The 25,231-nt window shown below is 45.3% G+C and overlaps 2 protein-coding genes across 2 annotated transcripts in view; one reads left to right on the forward strand and one right to left on the reverse strand.

Annotated features, from left to right (window-relative positions):
- T265_02157 (hypothetical protein) overlaps positions 1–22,226 on the reverse strand; it is a gene marked incomplete at both ends in the record, with an annotated part of 78,588 nt that extends 56,362 nt beyond the window's left edge. The window contains 3 exons of the mRNA XM_009166331.1: positions 12,175–12,253; positions 15,497–15,691; positions 22,202–22,226. Of these exons, the coding sequence (XP_009164595.1) occupies positions 12,175–12,253; positions 15,497–15,691; positions 22,202–22,226 (299 nt within the window). The remainder of the gene's footprint in view (positions 1–12,174; positions 12,254–15,496; positions 15,692–22,201) is intronic.
- Positions 1–25,231, forward strand: part of T265_02159 (hypothetical protein) — a gene marked incomplete at both ends in the record, with an annotated part of 100,159 nt that overhangs the window by 48,546 nt on the left and 26,382 nt on the right. The gene's annotated exons all lie outside the window — the stretch shown is intronic.

Below are 25,231 nucleotides of genomic sequence, written 5' to 3' on the forward strand. Positions count from 1 at the left end.
AAACCCCATGATGGCAAACTTCTCCACCGCTCCTTGTCCTCCGCACAACCTTGTTTCAACCTTAACTTCATTTGTCTTCTCAGAATACACTCACATACTGAATGACCCCCCAACCATCGCAACGCTTTCTTGTAGGAGTACGATACTACCGAATACAGTGGGAATTGTGTGTCATAGCAGTTGATGAAGCCTATTCATTTGCAAATCGCACCGATGTTGACAAGAGACTCAAACCAATAACGCCATTGTAATTTGCCGTTCGCCAGTACGGTACGACTTGATGTTCAAGTTGAATATAGTATTGATGGAAACTTGAGAACTGAGCCCACCTGGTGAAACGCAGGATGGGCGAAATCGATAGTGAATTATCGATGCGATTTCAGGATTAGCGTGTTCTGCGTATTAAAGCAGCTTTCTGGAATAATTCACCTATGTGACTCTCCCTTTCCTTGCTCCTGTGTAAATCTAGGTTTGGTGAGTCCAAACGGCACGACACAAGTGCACACTGATTCCCAGAAGTTACAAAAGAATTATGTTGTTGTACAGGGGAGAGCAAAAAATTCACCCTCCTTTGAAATCATGCCGCTTTTAAGAATGCTAGATGCATTTTTTGCACTTTCCTTACTGTTACTGAGGAAGGATCTGATCCTAAGAAAAGTAGGCTACTTCTTGCATGTGAATTCATCAAAGAGTCTTCACGCGGCACCTGATTGCCGGTCATGCAGTCTAGTATACCTGTTTTCCTGCTCACCTCCTGTGCGGAATAACAGCACCGTAACTCTAAGCGATCACGTGACGGGGTGGGCTAATGAATAACAGTATAGACTTCAGTTTAGAGAACTCTATTTGATCACTGTTAGTGCACCTTCAACATGACTGCCGGTTCTCAATTTAGTAACCGTTACGCTTGCCATTTCGGTAGTAAATGTATGGTAGTCCAAAATACTGAGAAAAAAATTAGACTTTCTTGTGGGATGTATCTTTGTGATGATAAGGCCGTTTGAAATGCATCCTCATTACGTCTACTTGACTCACTAGTTCCTAAGTGGAGGTAATTTTCACCGCGCCATATTCTCGTTGTGGTGATATGGAAACAAAGCAAACTTTCGTAGGTATTAGCTTCTGCTTATGGTGTATTACTGTTAATGGCGACGTTGATGATAATTTACATATTTTTCGTAGACAGAGTAAAGCCTTTCCATGATAAAGACGTATTATGCGTTAGCGCCGTTTCCATCAAGCTGTAAGGTCCTAATATGCCTACCAACAGAATACCCGTCTCTTTTGAGGTGATCTGGTTGTCGCTAATTGATAAATAATACATTAAAACAAATTATGATAAGAAAGGAGAGTATTCGGGTGAACTGGGCTCACTGTCCTGACCGGTGCCATGTGGACCATTCGGGTGATTGAATACTGTTTTTATGTACAATATACTACTACCTTGGGGTATGCTTTCAGGAATACCAAGGAGTTTCAGAGGGGTTTGGTAAACGATTGATTGAATACCAAGGTGTATTTTATTTTTTTTAGTTGGATGTGCAAAGCATTGGGCTGAACAGTCTGGAGACAGGACATCTTAATGCAACACTTTGTTATATACTATTTTGGTCCGTTCAACCGAATTAGGGATGTCAGGCTTTTGTACCAAGAGTACTCAGATCGATCGTCCATCTGATGTTCACTCCGATTAGCTAGGTGCACAATATCATTAGCTAACCAGTGTGCTGTGATATCTTAACAAGCTGGCTAGTGGAATGAACGAGCATGTCACAAATAACCAGAATGAGCGTGTGAAATGTTGACCCTAGCTTGACGCCTATTATCGCGGTAATCAACCATCGAAAGCAGTCCCATTTACCAGACCGTCTAAACTCGGCCGTTCCCTTTTTTCGCAATCAGGCGTTCTCGCCTTATCACTGTTAGAAGCTTGAAGATCCAGTGGTTAAGGGGACAATAGTTGGGGTCGTCTGTTCCTCACTAGTGCATCTTTTCATCAACCATCTCCAGGTATCCACTTCATATCGGAGATCATCAGTTCACTACTTCTTCATATCATCTTATGGTCTTGTCAGAACCCACTCAATAATTAACCAGACAGTACGTAACGCAGACTGCATGAAATCGCGTCAGACTCTTCCAAATGTATCAGCGCATCCACCGTATGTGACTCACGGCTAATCTGTCGTTTCGCAACCTTCTCACAGTGGAAACCACCGTGAAGACAGTGTGGTTTGTTACGTTTTGATCATGTAGATTCAGGAAGAGGGGCTATTGATTACAGGAGGGATGGTGTGTGAAAACAACTGTGCAAGGAGCCGCGTCTAGTGTGTGTGCATGGGAAGTCCACCACTGGTATAACTTCTTGCTAGGTTTCCATGTAGACAGAGCCAAGAATGGCTCTGTACACTGTCCAAATGTTGGGCAATCACACTGATAATGGGCCGCTCGTAGCCGGATGGTATAGTGTTCGATCACTGGCCCGAAGGTCGTGGGTCAGAATCCCCACTGTTGGTGATTATGAACACGGATAGTGCAGATCTACATCGTTTCGTGGCCATAGAGCTTGTATCGTCTTCACGTACCAGACCTCGAGATTATGCTAAAAATCTAGGAACCACATCATTCGGGAATAATCAGTGTTTTACAAATCTTTGAGACATAAAATCCACACTCTTCCAGATACAGGTTAGACTCTGTGACTGAGCAATGGATGCAATACACCGGTCTGGTCAAATCGAACAAATACCTGTCTACAACAGCGTACTTACTGACAGTAAACGACTCTTCTAGTGGTCATGTATTCGTCACTGAAGATCTTTCACATTCTCAGAACGAAATCTCTCCGTGTTAGGCCAATCCGTGTTGGAACTTTGAAACATAGTAGTACATATCTCGGTGGGATTCAACCCGCACCTTTATCGATTGAAGTTGAATCCTCTCTATGGTTGTTGGGATACCAACCGTCAGTTTTGCTGGTTGACCGGTCCACGGAATTCCTAACCTGGACGTAGTAACCACCAAAACGGTGAAATCGAATGCTTTGACATTTCCTTTTTAAGCACTGAACTCATGTTGATGTACACATTCATATGGTGCTACGGAAGCTTCACAGGGTACTTAAGATATCAACACCGAACTGGAACTTGCTATTCAGCATAGATGAAGGCTCACTTCAACAATCATTACCTCAGGCTTTCACATCGTGTTACCAACCGGATCGATAAAACGAATTAAGCTTCAGAACCCTAACCTCTGTAAAAGAAAAACTGGCCTCTCGTCTGTTGTGACCACGCCTAACCGAAAGTTGGTTTGAAAATCGCCGGATCCGGACCGGTCTCAGGATTTTTCTTAGCTGGTGGAGAGATTCCTAATCGGGATTTCATACCCCAAGTAAAACCAACCGGCTGAGAAGCACTGTTTCATCCCTGTTGGAAGCCATTGCTCGTGTGCATTCGGGAGATTTGAACCCGCATCCTTGTGGAAATGGGTTCTACCCAACATTCGCTTAGGATTGGCGTATCAACGAGATGATTAACTTACACTTTGGTAGAACTCTTTGTTGACCGGCTGCTTGTGTGATTAGTGTGGCCTTCGGGTTGCTTTCGTAGTTGGAGCCTGCCCAACACGTCGGCCTAGTGTATCATTTTATTCGCTCCTATTCGAAAAATCCACATTGTACGACGGAGCTAGGCTGGTGATCCCCGGTCGAAATACGTTGTGATTGTTGTTTAGGCTCAAAACCATATGTTATCGGGGTTCGTTCTGATAACCTAAATATGACAAACATGCACCGTCTTCAGAATAACTGAAACGAAGGGACAAAAGTGGCTGGTCACGAGTTGTGGTTCAAATTTCCCAGTGTTCCCAAGGCTTGGTAATCTGTCAAGTGGACGAATGCTTTTAAACGCCAAAACCAAACTCGGATGGTAGTGGTGGTGGTGATATTATGTAGGTATGTTCGGTTTGAAATGACGGTTCGACCTCATTTAGTCCCACTGCTTGGCTGTATCTCTTATTCTCTCCCATTTCCTAATGATCGAAATTGTAGCAGTTGGAACCAATGTACTCTTGGTACATAGATTATACCCGATAAACGGAGCTGAATCGAGTGTATGGTATGGTCAGAATCCAGCGGTAGCTGATATCCCGAAATTACTGTTACAGAAGAACGATCCTATGTGACAGTTCACTACTAGAACGTCGTTCGCAAATTATCGATGGCCATTCACGTTGTACATATCGATTAACATTGCTCCGAGCAACTGCTTATCGCAGTTAGTTGAACCACTGTTGGAAGGTGAGTGTGTCCAGTCGTCCTCACCAGTCCAACAATCTTGTACCATTCACCCTACACCCCCTTTCTTCCGAGCCTTGTCAGCCAGAATACAGCCACGGATTCCGACAGCGGCCTGCCGCTGACGGCTGACTGTTGTGGAAGCAGCCCTCTAGCGCCTGACCATGCACACGGACACGTGCAACTGTTTGATCGTTGTACGTATTACTTGTCTATATTGCTCTGCCGTTTCGGTCTCTTCGTTCTATTGGGCTTATCCACTATGTGTTCTGCTTGTCAGACGTGGACCCACACACGCACTTGCACACAGAAGCACACATACACTTACATTTGGGCATTCTTTTGCTTGCTTCTGATGCTGTTTGGCAGCCGTCAACCTGACACATTGCACGCCCTCCGCAGAGAGGGAACGAGTTCCGTTGCTGTGGTAACCAGCTTTGGTACCCTGAACTTATTTCTGCAACCGGAACAATTTTCCTGTCCCGTCTATTCCACTCATGCATCAGTCGCTGTGCGGTCTGCCAGCCTACCTCATCGCCTAATCGATTAGCAGCGTTTTTCCGCGTTGAAAAGTTATCTAGATCGCGGTAGACAGCAATGAATCTGAGTGCTTCTCGCTGACCACTTTGTTTGTAGTCTGTAGAGCCAAACACTGTTTGATCTTGTTTTTTAATATGGTACTCTGTATGTGGACCCCTAGTAAGTTCTGATTTGTTCTCAAGTGCCGACTTGTGTCAACAAGTACTCCTTTATGGAGCTCGGTCTATTTTGCTGTTTCGATGTATGACTAAAGTAGATTTCTGAATTTTCCAGGGGAAGTGTCCGACGTTTGGTGTTTACCAAACCTAGGGCAGGTTGTCATCGTTCGTTTAGCTGTAGCACTCTTTTGGTGCCTACTGCCATGCCACCCGAAAGAAGCACTGCCAGGTTGCCCAAGCATAGACAGGAGAAGTTGAGAGCCAGAGGTCGGGTTCGAACCACGGACCTTCCGGTCAGTAAATTCGCGCCCTAACCACTTGGTCCACCTCGCCCCCACTGATAGGGTTTTAGAGTTTTACCCCATCAGTGGGGTTATTTCTCAGTCGTTCTGGACAGTTCGGGTATTCCGGATTTCGCCGCCTTCCTCGTATTGAATAGGTTCTGCTCAGTCTATAGCTATTTCGCCTGAACGTTTTTTCCCCTAACTCAAACGTTGAATATTTCACCCCGAATTCCCTACGTCATTTCGAATCTGTTTCCCAAAAATTGAGATGACTCTTCTAACTAGCTGAAGGCTGATTCTTCTGACAAATTCGTCCTTCACTTCTGTTCAGTTTTACCACACAACTTCCTCACGAATTCTCTGTCAGTTTGGCCGGATTAGTTGGAGTCCTTTTCCTTAACCGATCTCATCGGTTATCAGTTGCTTGTGAGTCGAATGACCTAGTGGCAACTTCATCATCTTACTGAAGTCTTGCTGCTCCACACACCAGTAGTAGCTGGTCTTTTGCTGTCGACTGTTCTCTCCTCCCATGCCCGTCCAACACCACTCCCACACCCACTGGCAACTCACCCTTAGCCGTACTCAATGGATGCGGTGGGGTTGTGTTCGATCAGACCGAGTTGGTGGAGGGTTTTTGCCTCAGCAATCTCATCGTCCTCGTCATCTCTTGCTTGTGCTTTTGTGTGTGTGTGTGTGTGTTTACGAGTACACGCATGCGTGTTTGTACCTGTGAGAACGAGCTAAGCCATCACGACCAGCTGTGGACTAAATTGATCGGCTTTCCATTGAGCTTTTCCTTTGTCCCATTCTCCCGCTGTGTTCGCTGTTCGTGACCAGCGTACTTCTCACGCTGTGTTGGTGCGGACGCGCGAATGTGAGTATAGCTGTCTTGTTGGGACGTTGACACACACGAAATGATTCGGAAACATCACTTAAGTCGTGCTGAACACAGATGTGGTTGACCACTTGTTCTCGGTCGCACGCCTTTCTCGAATTCACAGTAGTGAGTAATTTTGGAGCGAGGGAGAGGTGTTCTGTCGAGCTCTCCAGATTTTGCGATTGTCCATCATTCGACTGGTGTTCGGTTTGAATAGGGCTAGTTTCATAAATTCGTCAGGTTGTATTTACTACATGAGTGAGGAGTTTGTTTGCTGTATTGATGCCTGATGTCTTGATGCTACAAGTTTGAGCGTAGTTTTACTTCTGTCTGTGAGTTGTGATCACTGGCTGAGGTAACGAGCATGACCTACTAAGACCATGGCATGTTATTACCTACTATTCAGCTCTTATTTTATTCAGGATAAGTTACTAGAATGGCAAACAGCCAGCGGCGGCCACCTGACACCTCAGAACGGCTAACCGCCTAATCTGTGGATGGAAACAATTGGGTCAGAGGTGAATTTCGTACTGGTAACCAGATTATTTCCAGATTGCTTGATGGCCTCTGTGGTTAAACGGGCACAGTGAATGTGATCCCGACTTCTAGCATTTCGACCATTCTTTTGACATCATGTGGTTCAGTCAAGTGCAACACACACGTTTCTGACAAATGGCTCGTTTAATGTCACGATAATCGTACAACAGCCACGAGCATGACACCATTTGTTGAGAAACTTCATCTCAAAAGTTGACCGAAGACTCCGACCGCCCACCTTCCATTCCGTTTTTCGAACCGCACTTCTCAAGTGAGCTTCACGCGTGATTGGTTAAGCACCCAGTACTGTTAGTAGCCCTTCTGTGTGCCAGACTTTGATATACGGAGGTGTAAATTGATATAGAATAGAAATGGATTTAACTGAGAGCGCATAAAGCATGAGCGAAGAGACACGCCTGAGGGCAGACTGGAGTCGCTAATCAGCTTCTCGGACGAATTTTCTACCAGTTTATCGGCAGGAGTAGCTCGGTGCCCTCCGACGTTTGCCCAATCACTTTCCTGTACAGTGTCAACATCTGAGCCGCTTTTCCTAATTCCTGCTTGCGATAGTGCTCCGAATACAGCGAGAAAGTTCACATGAGAAAGTGAACTTCGTTGATCGCGTTTCTTCGTAGTTGAATCCCTTTTAGAGGGAACACTCTGTTCATGAGAATGGCTAACCGGAATTTGACTTTCTTCAATATAGTAGTCTCTCGAAAGAGAAGGTGATTATCAGTTAAAAGTCACAGAGAAAAATCACATGTCTCAAGGGCAGCTTTGAACGATGTTAGTTATTGGCACAAACTAATGCTTACGTGGTCCTCAAACTGTTCAAGATATTCAACCTAGTTAATCCAGTTTAAGACTGGCCTCAAAAGATGGCGCTGCTTGATAAATGTTGAGTTTTAACTATATGGAGATCCTAGTTAATCCAGTTTAAGACTGGCCTCAAAAGATGGCGCTGCTTGATAAATGTTGAGTTTTAACTTATATGGAGATTAACACTCTATTCTGCTACCCGTGACTTCATTCACTGTGTGATGGTTGCCTGTTCGTAGTGTGTTCGTGTGCCGGTTACTATTTCCAGTGATGAGTGCTGGTAGAGACAGGATACAGGTAAGTAGTCGTTAGTTGGCTTTTTAGTGCATCCCAAGTTTGCCGTTGTACCCGGTATTCTCTCTGTCAAGAAGTAAACAGAACGGGTGGTGCACATTGTGGCATTGGATATGCGGCTAAACATTTGACGGAAGCAGACTATCTCACAACTAGCTTGCACAGAAGCTATTCAACCTTTCGGTCAATTAAGAACTTCATTTTAAAGCTACAGGTATAAGTTCTGATGAAGCTCAGGGAATTCCGATAATCGTCGATAATTCCGATATCGTCTGATGAAACCATAGAAACCTTGTCTACCTGTGTTTCACTCAGAAACCAAAGGTGAATAAAGGGCAAACCAATTTGTACTTAACTTTATCGACAAGTGCTGACCAACTGTCAATCGACGGTTAGTTTTACTCATTGCCGGACCGCACCACATCTTGCGATTTCTCTTCGTTTGGACAACAGGGCCTACAACTCTCACCCTGTTGCATTCTCTTCTGAGCTCTGTTCACCCGCACAGCCTGGCTCCGCAATGACTGGCAGTGAGCACTAGTCGTTGGTGTACTTTATATGGTCTTAGTTTGGTTTGATGACAATAACAACTAAGATAGCGCTCAAGTATCATGAGCTTTACCTTCTTCGTACGTATCTGTTGGCTTAGTTAGCAGTAGATGATTTGAAGCACGAGATGATTAACAATAAAGATGAAATGCGCCGAGTCAGGAGGCACTTTACCACTGTAACAATAATGATTGCGAAGGAACTTAGTTCTAACGAACCAAGTCTGTCTGGAGCAACTTGAACAAAATCAGTAAATTTTGGATATCACCGAGTGACATGATAAGCCAACCTTGATAATTCGGACTTATATACAGCCAAGAACAATTCAACTGTAGGGACAGTTCCTCGCCAATGTAGTGATTTTGTTCTGTCCGATGGGTGTTCTCTGTTGAGTTCGTCACTGTGCTGGCAAGCTTCGCTCAAAAGCGTGAACCGAATCAGATCCGTAGGTGTCTATTTGAACCCACTCTTTCAATCCGCAAATTGTTATGAGACAAGTTTATAACAGCCTCCGCTACAATCCAGGACGTCAGTGAATCAGACTCATTCTCGTAGAGTAAGAATTTGTAGTAAAGTACAGGAAACGCGTATTAAAATCTGTGGTAACGGGCTGAAAGAGTAAAAACTCTGGTGTTTCAGTAGTTATGTTCAGTTACGTTTCCACGCTTTATGTGCTAGAACAATCGTATTGCTGATATTGTGCCTCACTCTTGGTGGTCTCCAATTGATCCAGACATAAGTATTCTTTTGAACTGGTTCCTTTCTAAAATCGGTAATAGAAATCAACAACGGATGGTGAGTGTTTAGAAATTCCAAACTTGTAACAACCCCATCATCGTTTGTTGTAGATCTTCACGTTAGATATGAGGCCAGTCTGTCACTTTTTCACGAGTTGTCTGATTGACTTTATCCATGAGGCTATATGATTTCTCAGCTGGAACCACTGGTCATCAGTTGTTGCGAAAAGTCAGAATAGTTAAGTTAGAAACTGCTTTCTTTTGTGCAAATATTCACTTGTTTCTCGAGCAAACTGACAGGGCTTCTTATATCACGGTGACTGTGTTTAGTGGCCAGGTATCAGTACCTCACTGGTGCACCTTCCCACCGGCCTACCGAGTGCTTTAGAGAAAGAGGTGGTTGAATTTAAGTATGCGTACACTTCTGTCCATCTAGTAAACTACGTTAGCCAGTATTACGAGATCACTTGCGAGTAATCTTCCTTTACACTCTAGCTAGTTTTGTATCGAAATGTTACCACCCACCAGTACGGTTCTTGTCGGACCACCATAGTTTGAACGTTTCTCGCTGTACTCATCGATTAGTCGACTGGCCAGTAAAGTCAACTGCAGTGCACACGTTAGGCGTGTCCAAGAAATCCCTATGTTGTACGTTATGTGGCGCCTAATTCACAGTGGTTGTCCTTACGGTACGGTATTCGATAGGTTGACACGTGGCACTAATGTTTCTCTCGCATTCATTCATTCTCGTACCATGAATGTCATCGCTAGAATGCCACATTTATCGAAAATACGTTGTACACTGAATCGTCAGACATTGAATCCACCTCTATATTCCTCGCTATTTGTCTCAACATCAGCATATCCCATCCCGTCAAGAGATGGGGTTTCATTCGGTCGTCAGTTTTTCCGCTTTTGTAATTCATACTAAGTCAAATTAATGTTTTGTGTTGCCGAATCATTCACTCTCACGAAGTGTCCCGAGGACTTTATCTTCTCGTCCAACTTCTCCATACACACCGTAAATTGGGGACAGTCTTGGTGCATAATGTCGGAAATTATCGAGCGCTCCGGCACCAAAGATGCTGTATGCTCCGATCTTGCCGTTCTTGACTTGGTTTTGTGTTGCATACCAGCCGGTATAAAGTTACACTAACTGAGTCGCTCCGCTCACACGTGTTTATTCCTATCATTGTTAAACAGGCCGCTTGTTAGGTCGTCACGAGACGTACTGTGCTTGCTAACTATACAGTCGTCCGGTTTTTTGTTCCCGATAACTGAATCAATTTGTGGCGGCCAATTTGGTGACCGCATCAAGAGGCTGATCAAAGGTAGTCCGTTCCCGGAGGTCCTTTCCTAAGGAGGAGATGATTCTGTCGTTAGATATTCGCTTTGCCCAGTTATTTTGCGATGAGTCGATAAAACTTGCGTTCTCTGTCCTGAAAAGCGAGCTGTATCGCAAGCATTCAGAATTCGCGACGTTGTGGAATCACATACGCAATCAGTACCCAGACTTTTCACGATCAATTTCCTATCTTCCTATCGAGTCAAAAGCTGACCAGTTGCTCGCGCCACCCTGAATCAGGCACGGAAACAGTTCACTTTTCAGCAGCGCAATACGTGACCAAGATGCGGCAAATTCCAGCCCAGACACATTCTTTCATTGTTATCTACGCTTCACAATCGAACATTTGTCTTCTGATTTCTGTATGGCTCCGTTGGCAATAGCCTATATGAGTCACAGTTCGGTTTTCGAATACCTGAGAACATTTCAGTTCGCAGGGGTTGCATCTCACAAGCGTATAATAAAGCCGCCCCATCCCTTGTGATTCAAAGAGTGCCTGCTATAGGTGTCGCAAATTAACGAATGCAATCCTCATCGGCTTCTTCTTGGATTGCAAGTGCCAAAGGATGGTAGGACTTTGAATCCTTGAGTTTTGAGGAACTTTTAGCATCAGCCTCATAATCTTGCCGATTACGAAACTGAATAGAGAGATTACACATCTCCGTCGAATGCCACTTTTGTTCCGGCGTCACTGTGTGACGCTTATATGTTGTCCTATCATCGAACCATTGCATGCTACCTCAGTGAGAACGTTTCTCCTGATCCCCCTAGTAATCCTCCACCAAGCACGGTCAAAACCGCATGCGGATTGGGCCGACCCTGAGTAGGAAGAGTGCTTCGAGCCTTAGCTTTATACTTCGCTGAGAGAGAGGTAAATCCCACTCACTATCTGAGCAGCTTTCGGGTGCCAGAACATCAAGGACAATGGCTGGTCACAGGATGGACAGCCCCGCACTGGTTTTCCACATTGGTTTATCAGCACGTATTTGAAGATTGTAACTTGAAAATTTTTTGCTTGCCAAAACTTCATGACTGGGGCCGACGTTCATTCTATGAAAAATCCATTTGCTGTCTCCAAAAGAAAGCAAGTCATTGTGAAACAACAGATGGCCGTCTGGTTATTTCGTGTAATTCTACTTACTGATTTCCATCCTACTGATCACTGTCCGTGTATTTTTTTTGGTCAGTTACGCACTGTCTTTTATTCACATCGGCGATTTTGTTGTTGCTGAGTTTCTATGTGTATTGTGTACTGTGCACTCCTTGAAAAGCCTAACAACCAGTTAACAACAGTGGAATACTCTCCTTGCCTAATAATACTCATGACACTGTGCGAAATAATTGTGCGCTCATTCAACCTCACTGATTTAAGGTACAAAGCTGGGTGTTTGTTAGAAGCCAAATGGAAAACCGAGTTATATCAAAATTCCAAATTACTTTAGGGCAAAACGAAGGCAAAAACCACAGTGTTTCTTTCATTTTTCTTCTTTCTGACTCAAGTCCTGAAGTTTTTACACCCAACAGACGTTTGGTTGGTAGACTATGGAGAAGTGTCAAGAGGCTAACTAATTCGACTTCACCATTCTTGACCATATTTCACCGCTTGTGATCACTGTTAAGGGCAACCCCAGCAAAGAACACTGGTATGTTTCCAAGTGGTCAACTTGGGTATGCATATGTGCTATCAGGCTGGGACATCCATTTTTGTTTTACAAGGCAGTGCTCCTTGTTTCTTACGTCTCCTCAAATACGACCAGTTGACTCATTTTTTGAACTCGTCCACGTAGACCACCAGATTCCTTCGTTTGGTCTACGCCTAATGCGAATACGAACGTATGGGAAGTAGTCTGAAGAGATCCCAACAGTCAACTAGATATTCCAGATACCTAACAGTACAAAGAAGTCAGTCGGATGCGCAGTTGTTTTTCATCAACCCAAGCGAACTGGGTATAGCTGGGCGAATCAATCGAAACAAAATTCATTTACGCCAACTGTATGACCTCTTCATTTTGTTCAACGTATTTCTGGACTTTTGTGGTCATCTTCAACCAGCTTTGTGTGAAAAAAGGAACGCAGTCGAATGCCTAAGCAGTGCTCTGCGAAATCGATCGTGATATTTGTTTAACTGTGAATATTTTGTTTCAACCTGCATGCAGATGATGCTGCTCACAATTCATATCAGTACTATATTACCTCCCCCCAGATGAATGTGCTATGGTGCGTCACATCTTTCCATTTTCATGCTTCATTACTTCAAGTCTGTTTTCCAGCTGCAATGTTTTCCAACGTATGGCGCTTTATGGGCATCCCAACCAAGTCTAGTGGGCCTCACTGATATATCGAGATGGTGTATCAGCAGTGTGTATGGCATCAAATGGGTGACGTAATGGTCGATCGGTAGCCCGGAGCGTTACCGTTGTACCTTTTCCTTTCAGTGAGGAAATCAGCCATTTTCAAAACGGGAGAGGTTTCTTTTTCTCTGTTGTTTAAGTTTTCCTCCCTGTAGATAGCGTTGTCGCCAACTCCTTCTGTCCGGCAAGGGTTTTTCCTCACTCACTGAGGAATACTGTACTGAATTAGCCAACCCGACTGCTACCATCAAGAGAGACTTGAGCCGATTATTGGGTATGCGATTGAGCTGGATAACCAGACACAGATGCTATTTGGCCCGCTGACCATCCTGTTCATGAGCGACCGCTCACATCCACGACAGACTAAACTGTGTGGTGGGGGATCTCGAACCCGTCGTTGAGTCACACCACCTCTAGTGGACACAAACAGTTACACTGTTATACAGTATACGGTTATACTCTCTTCTGACAGGCCCCATTGATTTTATAGGAGTACCTTAAACGTCTTCGATGTTGTTATATTCACCTCAATTTGTGTCACATCTGTTTGTTTCCGCTGTATGTTTCTCCTGGATATTTAGGAGATTCAGAAATTTCAAATAATCAATTTGCACTGCTAATGATGCAAATCCCCTTTGCTCCTATCACCATATCTGCGTCAGCTGCACTTTGAGATTTTGTGTTTGGCCAGCGGCCTTCTCCTGTTAAGCAGCTTCGAAAAGTAGAGCTCTGTTTCGAACAAAAAACCGCCTTCTGCATAGGTCTCTCTTTATTGGGGAACTACTGTAGACTGGATTCGACGGTTGTCCCACTAATGAAAGCAGGATATTGTATGGTATTCATTCCAACACACCAGCATGTGGGCGAATGTGTGCTGTCAGCCTCTGATCAACAAATCTGTTCACGATTATTCTCAGAATTTGTCCTAATGCCCCTAACAATGACTCCGGTTGGGTTTTGAAAGGCCTGACGAAAAGCCCAGCTAGCTGTAGTCAGTAACTTAAGGGAATGAATGATGTATACTAAAAAGCCGAGATGCACCATTCAAACCTGTGTGGCTAGTTGGTATACAACCTCATCAACCCCCGAAGATTTTGAGGTCATAAGGTCAGTGTGAAGGGAGGGATGAGTTCCACCAGGTTCGCCCTAATGAGAAGTCGAAAAAAATGCATGTTGTCGAGTTTGTTGAAATCAGAAACAGACGGGCTTCAGAATTTGGAAGAAACTTCGACGCCTCCAACATTCGTGACATCCAGTGCTAAAACATATGGTCTACCTTTCTCTTAATTTGAATTTCTATTTCCTCAGCACTAATGATTCGCACGGATTCGCAAACTGCCTTACAGTGTGAATCCCTGGATGGGGACCTCAAGACGGGCCATATGGTCAGAGACATTGTCAGCTATGGCCCAGTCCCGCCCTCAATGGCACTCTTGCATCCAACCTTTTACCTTCAGTGCATAGCTCCGTTCCCGATCCCTCATTTAAAAGCCCACTAACAGTGCTCTATTTATGCACCGGTTCATTGGCTCCCGCCTCCTATTCACAGCTACCTGCCCCACCTCATCAAGTCGCCGGTGGACGGAACCATGGCAGCTACAACTACTGTACGACAAGTACGTGGTTCTTACAGCTGATAATGGTGATGATTGATCATGGTTTCGACGCGGAAACGGAACCATATTGTCCAGATCAGACTGCTGATCAGACGACTCTGGTGTAGATGATATTGCCACCAGCTACCCTTCGAAGTTGTATTAACCTAATTCTCACTTCCAATAAGCTGAAAAAAGTGTGAACTAACTGAGTTTCGTTCCCCAACTATACGTTCAAGACTGAAAGAACTCAACCTATGATGCAGTAAGCTCTCCGTCAAACAGTGTCATGGGATGATACAGTGTTTCGGGCAAGTACAGAGGACAATATCGGGCGTCGCGAACCCCAACGTCTTTGAGCTTGGATTTTAGGGCAGATGTGCCTGTAAAGCGAAATCGTCCTCTTAGATGGTTTTCCCTCCTTATCGCAACGAAATGGTTGGATAACTCGGTACCATTTGTTTGGACAGGTTTCAGCTTTTTATCGATGTAGGAGGTAACTGGAATGTCGTTCGTTTAACACACACGATTTCTGTCGGCCCATCCTCCCTGCCAGCCACCATAGCCTGGTCACTGATGGGTAGGTTCATTAGGAAACGTACAACCTGAAACGCCGAGGGTCGGATCGGACCACTCGGGTGCGCCCTTCCAAGCACACGCTCCTTTCACACAAGCGCACGCACCACACACTACAAGAAAGCTGCGTGTGCAACCGGGCATGATGTGGCACATGTCCCATGTGCGTGTGTGTTAACTAGCGCTCAGCTAGTTTGTGTGTGTGTGTGTTTGCCTGTACAGCGATGATAAAAATGCATAATCAGACGTTACCCTCCCGCCTTCCATCAGTCTACCGCAGTGCAAGCAAGCTAACACGCGCCTCGACCACCCGAGGCAATACGCGGTCGTCGTATCCACCCACGTATTCCGATCAATAACGGCAACTGTAACCGCTTCCCTTGTGATAGTAGCTAGGTTGCTGGACCACCACCTGGCTCTGGGAAAGGGTGGTGAAACTGGCAGTCGTCGTCCCCATCAGCCTTGTGCGCACGTGCGTTTGGATACACATTGTGGGACGGGTGATTTCAGTGATGCAAACACTCGGAGGCGACCTACTGTTAAGACTGGCTAGTCGAAGTAGAGGTCGTGTTGGCCTAGTGGTCCTTCTCGCCCGAATCATTCCACCACCATCCCCATCCAGTTCCATGCTCGAAGAACGTGACACAGTGTGGACTGCGCGCTGTTCTGTCACGATCCGTAGTGTTTGTCCGTGTTTGCACGAACGTGTTTGTGTACGATCGCGTGTGTAGACTAAAAATAGACCATGGATTCGATTAGGATCAGTCGAGTCTTAGGGTTGACACTGTACACCACCCTGCACCAGCTGACTATTGCTGCCGCTCTTGGTCTGAACACATCCACCCTGGAGCGACTAGACAAACGACGAGGACAACCCAACCTCCACATCACAGATGTGGTGGTGGTGATTATGTTACTCGAACCAACCCGCCAATCGGGGTTTCCTTGTTCGGACGAAACGAAGGCAGCTTCGACAGATTTCCTTAAAACCTGTGGAACAGGAGTATTTTTGGTTCAGGGAATGTATAAACACGGGTCAGTTTAGGCATTAGTTATTATACACCTTACCACACAGGTAGTTTCCACACAGAGGCTCTCAGCATCATGACGTGCTAGTGCCCCCATATTCTAGCTGCTTTAGCGGCAGTTTTTTCGAGGAACTATGCAGTGGTTTCATCTGCATGAAGCCTGCCTGCAGCAACTACTGACAGAACCAATCAGAAACGTCTGCTGCAGCGAGTGCAGCTCGTCCGCCGATATAGTGTATCGCAATAGGACATTCACTTTATATATCTGGAATTTTAGGGTTTGAATCAGTGAAGTCGATGATATATGTGAATGACGAATAAGAGCTGAATAACATGAATTCAGTTATTTGGTGTAATTACATTCAACTGTTTGCATACATCCCAAATAAGGTTTGCAAATTGGAATATTGATAGGGCCAGAGATAGGCCAACACCATCAGCATTATCTAGACAAATCTGAGCAATGGAACAACGCAACCATGCCGTGCACCTTATCAAGGTAAGGCGAGGCTGGCAACAAAATCCAACTGTTTGGCGCAAGTCCTCGAGTATCATCATCGTTGACAGCGTGACATCAGTGTTCAACACCGATGCTTCACTGCCGTACTGTACATGGGCTGGGATACTATCAGGGCGGGAAATACAAATGCATTGCCATTCCTACGGAACAAGTCGCCACCAGCCCCCAACCTGGAGGGCCAGGAGACTGTGTTTGTCAGACCTCTAACCATTGACCAACCTTGTATAAGAGACTCCAAGTGTCGCGGGGACATCCCCCAGTATAGCTCAGTGGATCGCTGATGTGCACAAACCATCATGCCACGGTAAGGTCCAGTCTCTTCGTGATGGAGCCATCGAATATTTGCCGTCCGGAAGAACTACTTTCATTAAACGACCGAATTTTCATTGTTGGGCTAATTGTTTCGTGGGTCCAAACTGTAAACTGCTAGGCAACTGATTGTAATACACTTCAGGACCTATTCCAAACACAGCGCTGCCTCTTAAGAGGGAGTGGTTTTCAGAAGATAGTGGAACAGCTCGGACTCATCACAAGTGATAGAGTGTTTCCTAGGAGAGTTGCCTCCAAGAAAGGGACTACCTGATCATCAATGTTGTGTGTGTCCCAGTATTTAGAACACTAATTGATGGTTAGAGCGCGAATTTACTGACCGGAAGGTCCGCGGTTAGAACCAGACCTCTGCCTCTCGACTTCCCCTGTCTAGGCTCGGGCAACCTGGCAGTATTCCAGTCCTCGCGCTTCATTTGGGTGGCATGACAGCTAGGCGCCAGGAGGGTGTTACATATGAACGATTATCTATTTTTATTTTCTATTTATGCCATACCGAAAACTTTAGCTCTGTCTGAGTTTGACATTCATTTTCGAGAGTTTTTGTCTCAGTTGAGTTACGCGTGTCAGAAGTATGGCATTCCAGTCAACTTTCCCCGAAAATGTCGAGCTTCCCCGCCCCGCCTACGTTCAGCAAAGGACCAATCAGCTTTTTGGTCACGGTGAAGTGATATCCTCTGTGCTTAAAACCATTCTACACTCATTACTTGCTGTTGCGTGCACCATAGTCCAGTATGAGATTACGAAAGAAACGCAGGTAACAAGAGCAACCTGACAGCAGTAACTGACCTTTGCACCATCAGCTAAAGGTGCCCTCACTTCTAATGGGGGTCGCAGGACCCCAACAATCTCAAAACCAGATTAGTGTGTAAATGGGTGTATTTCGCAAATCGCGTCCAATCTGGGTTGAAGTAGAACGCAAGGTTAAGAGAAACTCGGCAATTGAGTCTACTTATTGATGAGCCCAAAGAAGGGCGAAACCGGTCATGGGCTGTCGAAGAGTTTTCAACAACCGTGTGATTGTTTTGTGAAGCTATACTGTGATATATCTAATGTCGGGGGCGAGATGGCCCAAGTGGTTAGAGCGCAAATTTACTGACCGAAAGGTTCGTGGTTCGAATCCGACCTCCGCCACTCGACTTCCCCTGTCTAGGCTTGGGCAACCTGGCAGTATCTCAGCCCTCTTGTTTCCTTCGGATGGCATGGCAGCTAGGCACCAGAAGGGTGCTACAGCTGAACGCTTATATCTATTGTCATACAAACTGAGGCATGAGGCGTCCCTGTGCAGTGCACTCAGTTGCAGCAGAGCACCATAAAAGATTCTACTGGATTCAATTGAGTCTCCCTTCGAAACTAGTTTAGTGTATTTCGCGAATACAAAACCCTGATTTTGCTGTAAAGATTAACCAACACAGGTCGCTTCATCCATGGTTCGCTTGGAACGAAAAGGCATTCCGCAGTTCTTTCGTCACGGCCCACATGACTCAGTCAATTATGAAACTATTTCAGTTGGACATTTCAGCAGTCGAATTACGTTCCCTATTCTGGTAAACTGTTTTTCGGTGTCCGCATATTCTTACTCAACCATTATTGTTGGTTCATAAAAGTGATAAAGTTTGACGCTGATGTACTTCTGTCTTTTACATTACGAACTTCACAGATGCGTTAGTCTCCCTTTTTTGTGTAAAATGTAGTTATGTACTGCTGATTTCCCGATATGGCGACCTCAGCTTGCTCATCACCTGCAAACGAACTCACAAGTTGAAACGAAGTCTGGAGGGGGACGTAATCGAGACCAGCAGCGACTGTCAGAACTGCAAGAGAGATCGTTCACTTTCAGGAATCTTGTGGGTCTAAATGGTCGTCCCTTTGAAAAAAAAAATGATTTCCCGATATGGCGACCTCAGCTTGCTCATCACCTGCAAACGAACTCACAAGTTGAAACGAAGTCTGGAGGGGGACGTAATCGAGACCAGCAGCGACTGTCAGAACTGCAAGAGAGATCGTTCACTTTCAGGAATCTTGTGGGTCTAAATGGTCGTCCCTTTGTAAAAAAAAAACGCTCGTTGCTTTGTCTGTCCATGTCTTTCACTGCATCTTTCGTGTCGGTGTGCAAGCCACAGTCAAGTGTTTGGTGTGCAGTCGAGCATGTTAACAAATTCGTTCCATTTGGACACGTGTTCTCGTTTCCGAGTGGTCAATCTTCTCTCAGTTTTTTCCTCACTTGCTACAGCAGATGTGTTGAAGAAGGTAGGTGCAACAAGAGGTTCAGCCTTGTCCACACTCTACTTGGAAATAAACCGTCTGACTGCGAAATATAGTGAGTGTAGCGGCATATTAGGTAAGGCACACTAAGCGGTTTCACTCTTCGAATGTCGACAGATTGAGTTTGACCTTTAAAGACTGACCTTCACTTTCATGTCTGGCCATATAATGCTTGGGTTTTTTTTTGTTTTCCATTCTCAACCCTTTGAAATATGTGTACGCAAACCCCGTTTCCTGAACCGTGCATTTACTCTGTTTTGAATATGTACGATGACCGGTAGCCACTCTAACTGGACGTCCCAGGATGAGTTAATATTTTAGGATTTCCAGGCTAGTGATAAAGACTATCATGGTGCCAGTTTTTGGTACATTCACCTGAATTGTGAGACTGCAATACACAACTACGGTACATGGGAGCCTGATTAGACATGCGCATTCTGTAAGTGTAGACACTCAACATTCACCTTGGTTTTCACTGTTCCAACTGGGTGGAGAACCTAACGATTTGGTCGTATACCGGTTGTCCCAGCCCTTGATGGTCGGCTCAGAGGGCGTTCATCTACTCTTCCAGATGAGTGCTTGCGTACTGTCGTGCAGTGCGACGTGCCGGTGAGCAAAACACACACTATGGAGTGATGGTAATTGTATTGGGTGGGACTGGGTCATTCTATTTTACAGGGATATCTGTAGCAGGTTAATGATGCTTTAATGAGCGGACGGCGTACGAGGGGATGAGCGATGGGACATGGTAGACCCCTGGACCAAAAATTGACCGGTACTTGTGAGTATTTGAGATAGTTCCGCGGGTAATGTATCAGTAACAGCTTACCTAACAGCCTATGTTTTGAAAATGGCGAGTTTCTCAACACTCTTGACAGGAGAATGGGTTTGTGGGTGGAATACTTCAAACTGCTAAACCATCCGTGAACCCAAACTCGGAACCAGTCCACACTCAATACCAACTGACAATATTCTCTAAGGGCCCAATTAGTCCGCAGGTCACTACAGTCGTGAAACAGCTGAGGATCGGAGGAATAACCCAGCGGATACAAGATCCTAGGTGAGATTTGTAAGCCTGCCATCTCAGCGTTTCGCGAACCACTGCCTTGTTCAGTCTGAAAGCTCAATTCATTCCTTGAGCTTGGGTGCTCCAATATTGCTGCCGATCCCCAACAAAGGTCATACTGACACTGCTGTCAAAATACTCGCGCCCCTTCTGCTACAGCGTTTTTCCTGAACACGAACTACACGCACTAGAGCCGAACAGAGGAGGATTCCGTCCTGCAACAGGATGTACGAGCCAACTGTTCCCTTCACGGCAAACATGACTACATAGTTTCAAATCCCTGCAGTCTCCCACAACACGCATTATCTACCACTACATGGATGTGCTTTCCCCTACCACTTAACTCGAGATGTGAAACAATTCAACAGGTTGTCGATTTCAAATGCCTGAGTTCCGCTCTTTTATCAAACGGGCGAGCGAAAAGTAAATAACGGAATACCGTTAGTGCCCGGTATATCTTCATGCAGTTGAACGCCGTACTGTGAAGAGAACAAGGTTAAGTTTACGCACGAAACTGCGGATCTTCGCAGCCACCCTTTTAGTCCCGATCTGATCATTTGGGCCCCCGACATATGGTGAAAGTTCGCTATCTAGACACGGTATCCAGTGGTGAGATCCGGTTTGTGCACATCTGGGCAGCGTCTATCCGACACATTTCTGCAGCCCACTAATCTTGTTTTCCAGGGGATAGTTGTTTGAAACTAGGATGGAAGAATATCGTAAACGAGATATTCGGTTAAGTCACCGGTGAAAACCGAACTGATATGCAAACGATTGTGTTTGTAAGATGTAACACGTTGCCCAGCCTCAGCGCCAGCGTCCCAAGATATGTAAGTCGCTCACCGGCACCATCAGTCGAGAGTGCAAATGTTCCCAGATGATATCACAATCTGGGACTTCGGCAGTTTCGTAACCTGATTCAGGTGCTTTAGTTCTATAGCCGCCGAGGCGAACTTAGCATCATGATTATACGGTTTTTGATCATATTACGTGCACCTAGGTTCCATAATTAGCCATTCTGCATGAAGGGGTATGTGTTGCTATTGAGAGATGTATTCTTGTAAAATAAGTTGATTTGCTTACTATCGATTCCTTAATTAGGGTCGCGCAGTTCACTGTCTCTTCTAGCGAATCAATCAACCAACCAACTGTCGATGATGAGAACCAACACCCAGTGGGCTACAGAGTAGTCCAAGTTGAATAATGAAGCTCTCGCGAAACGCTGATTGACCGATCTAGTCTCTACTGGAGAAACCACCTATGAGGAGTCAGGCGCATGAATAATGCAGCCTCCTCCGATATACCCAGAAGTGCCTGCCAGCCACTGTACGACGACCTGATAAGGGAACGGTCCTTGTTCACCCAGAGCTTGGCATTGTGGAAATGTTAGTGATGGTAACGTTGGTTTTATGTCATCATCCTGGTTGTCACTCATATGGCATCTAAAAGAAACAGGGCAGCAGTTATCCGGGAACGATTTCACGGGCCTCCTATACTATCAGCTGTTCACAACTGTGAACGGGTGTGGCTTCTTGATGTCTACAGACATACGAGGTCAATGTACGAGTTCACTGTATTAGTAAGCGTACGTAGCGCCAACGTGTCAGCTCATCAGCACTGCATGAGCTAAGGTTAAGCTTTAACCTAATGGTTTCCTATCTCTTCAGCCCCTTACTTCCTGATAACGACAGAGCAAAATCAATCCGCAATTCAATACTCAGATGCACACAACTGACTATGCTACTGTGATAGCTTAACGGCTTTATCAGTTGAGATATTGCTCCAGTAACTCTTCCGCAGAGCTCACGTCATCCTTCTCTGCCAGTGAGGTTTTCCACTTGAAGGGAACCTCTCAGAAAAAAGACCGACTGCCCCTATTCATCACATGATTCCTCTTTGGAGAGCGTATTTTGTGGCCAATCGTCGGAGGAAAGCCCTTCCATGGTTTGTGGAGTTTGTTAGCCACTTATTCATTCACAAAGTACAAGCTAACTCTCTGAAACTAAAGCTAGCTTCTCTTCCGGTTATCTACTCACTTGTTAGCGGTCGATCGAGAAGCATATAACAACACTGGGTAAGATGCGAAGTCTTTCCGATAAATTGGGTACCAGGAAGCACTGATGCGAGAGCACAAGCTATTTCGTACGTTTCTCAGGGGAAATAGTCGTTCGTGTTAAGTAGGTCGGACTGGGAGAATGTGCATCTTCGTGGACCTGTTGTATCAGTTAGGCTAAACACTGTAGTATGTCTTTTTTGCACCTCCACCGATAGATAACTGCCTTGAAGGGTCCGAATACGTCCTCTTCCTAGTGCTCCTCCTCACGTGTATTGCTACATCTGTTCTTCTTCAGTGTTTTTAAAATGCTGGTTTACTAATAGCATGGTGTTTCCCTCCAACGAGATAACCTTTCTCAGTCCTTCTACTGGGACAAATGCCTATCGAACAGCGGAAATCATTTTCTAGACTATGTTACTTCGTCCGAGCGATTTAAGCTGGTTTTTTCGCTATGCAAGCGCTATACTTCACCCTCTGTTTGGTTTGATCAACAAATGTTCGCGTTGTCCTGGTGTTTTCTCTTCCTATCGATCCTTTTCATTGGAATCTGTTTTTTTGCTTACCACTGCGCTGTCAGCAACATTCTTTTTTTTGTTTTTGGGGCTCTGTGTACTTTTGTGACTGTTTCCCCAACAAGATTTGTTTGTATACTTCACCCGTTTGTATCACTATCAGAAGTGTGAATTAGCCTTGGGAGTTGTCTCCCGCACTGGCCTTGTGTACATCATTCTGCACCACAGGAAACCACCACTAGACCATATTAGGTTATCCATCGCTTGCGTGCCCTCTTACGTGCCCATTTGCTTTGTTGTCCTAATGAAAAACTGCTCTGTTGCACCTTTTTGCTTCATCTCCTCCTTAGTCAGTTCGAACCCTCTCAAGCGATTTGTCTCCCATCAACTAGAAAACAAATTTGCGGAGTTTGTTTATGTTTTGTTTGCTGGTTGCTTTATTGGTTTGCCTTGGCGAATTGTGGTATGACAGCTGACCTCTAATGCAATGTCGCTGGTCCTTCTGTCTCATCTTTTGGGTGCACGACTTTCCACCGTTTTTTGGCTGTAAGCCCGACATAACGTGTGTCAAAACTAGTCATTATCCCCGCTTATTTTCATGTGAGCTCAAGATGGTTAAGGCGTAAGTTCGAACCCAACCCTGGGCATCTTGACTGCTTCTGTCTAGGTTTGGGTAACCTGACGGTATCTCAGCGCTTGTGCGTTTTTGGGGTGGCATAATCGTTCAGCTGTAACAGTCTTTCAGCGCCTAGCTACCCTGCCACCCGAAGGAATCACGAAAGCCGGGGTACTGCCAGGTTGCTGAAGCGTAGACAGGGGAAGTCGAGATGGAGAGGTCGGATTCGAAGCACGGACCTTCCGGTCAGTAAATTTCTCACCCTAACCACTTGAGCCATCTGGCATGGCAGGGTGTTGAGTGAATGTCCTCATTTTCGTGTTGATTTGTGGGCCTTCGTTGTTACTATAGTTATTCTCGTTATTGCTTTGATCACATACCTCGTTCAACCTCATTTACGAACAACTGGAAGTGTCTTGAAAACTGCTCGCCTCATTGCGAAAGTTGCACGGAAGGCCGTGCACATATAATACGATATTCATGGGGTTGTAATCCAGACAATCGGGAGCCCCGCCCAGAGCCATATGAAATCACTTCTAAGTAATTCTGTCTAGGTAACCGTTGTGATAGTTGACATTATTCACGCCCTCTTAAAACCTCCGACATTTGATGGGCATGTGTTTATCGATCATTCTTTGCTGCTCTATTCACTGCTCTATTGATTATTCCAATCTTGAAACTAATACTTACTCACCTGACTGATTTGTATCTATGTGGTCTTCTAAGTTTTGGCGCTAAACCTCGTCATCCAACCGGGTCCTAAGATTGGCACACAGGTCGCTCAAATTCTCACAGTGCAAACGGCCAAAGTGGTGAATCCGTATCGTCCTAAAGATCTTCCAAGCTTTTGACGCAAGTCACCCAAATATCATACACTAGGAGCCCTTCATTTCGGTCATGTGATTTTTGTTCTTGTGAGAAAATGCGCTAAGTGGCTCAATAGAGAAACCAGATGGTTCCTCTTGATGAGACAGCACCTCACCGTGGGCATCTTGCACACGTTTCCATACTTGATTTCTGAAACTCCCTAGCACACTGCCTGGCAGTTTTTTCTAAGTTATGTTCGACAGTGGATTCTCATCCTTAGTCACATGTTTTCAGTCTGGCTTGTGAAATTTGTTCCACACGAACCAGGCATTCCGTCGGCGGCATCATCCCATGCTTCAGCTAAGCGAGAAGGCTTTCAAACAGGCGTGTCTGGGTGCTTCGAGTGCCCAGTTGGTCGCCTTTCCAGAAGCAGTTGACATTTATCTGCACGCATGTAGCGATTGCTATCGATCGCTATTGCTATTAATTGGTTACCATTAGTTAATTCAGACAAATTACGCTGAGAAGCAACTGCTCAATCCTTGTCGGGAATTATCGGCTCATCTCAGAAACCCCTGAGTAATCCATAAAATCGACCTTCCACGATGGTCTACGACTCGACCAACGATGAGTAAGCTTTGCTTAGACGATCTTGTCACCACCCTCCAAGTACACCGTTCGCGCCACGTGATTTGAAGGTAGCCCGCAACAGCTTCTAGTACTGGTTTTCAGCTTACGTTAACCGACTCGTAGGGTGGAATTCAAATGCGAATCAACTGAGAATCCGCTCACACCACAACAGGAACCAGTTACATCTTAAAGGACTTGGTCGTATTAAGTGGTTTATAGTGAGACGCTTCCAACCGCAATTGGATATATTTGTTCCACCTTAGAGAGACCGATAGAAGTTGTGCGCTGTGCGGAAGTATTCTTTCCTCTCATCAGAAACCACGCCAAACAGTTTGCCTCACTCTAGGTCCCGTGCAGAACGCTTTCATTGTGGTCTGTCAGTTTTAGATGCAGGGTGAAACTGGGTTCCGTTTTTTTGGAAAGGTATATATATATATATATATAT

Source organism: Opisthorchis viverrini, assembly GCF_000715545.1.
Source record: "Opisthorchis viverrini unplaced genomic scaffold opera_v5_25, whole genome shotgun sequence".
In the NCBI taxonomy this organism is placed as follows: Eukaryota; Metazoa; Platyhelminthes; class Trematoda; order Opisthorchiida; family Opisthorchiidae; genus Opisthorchis; species Opisthorchis viverrini.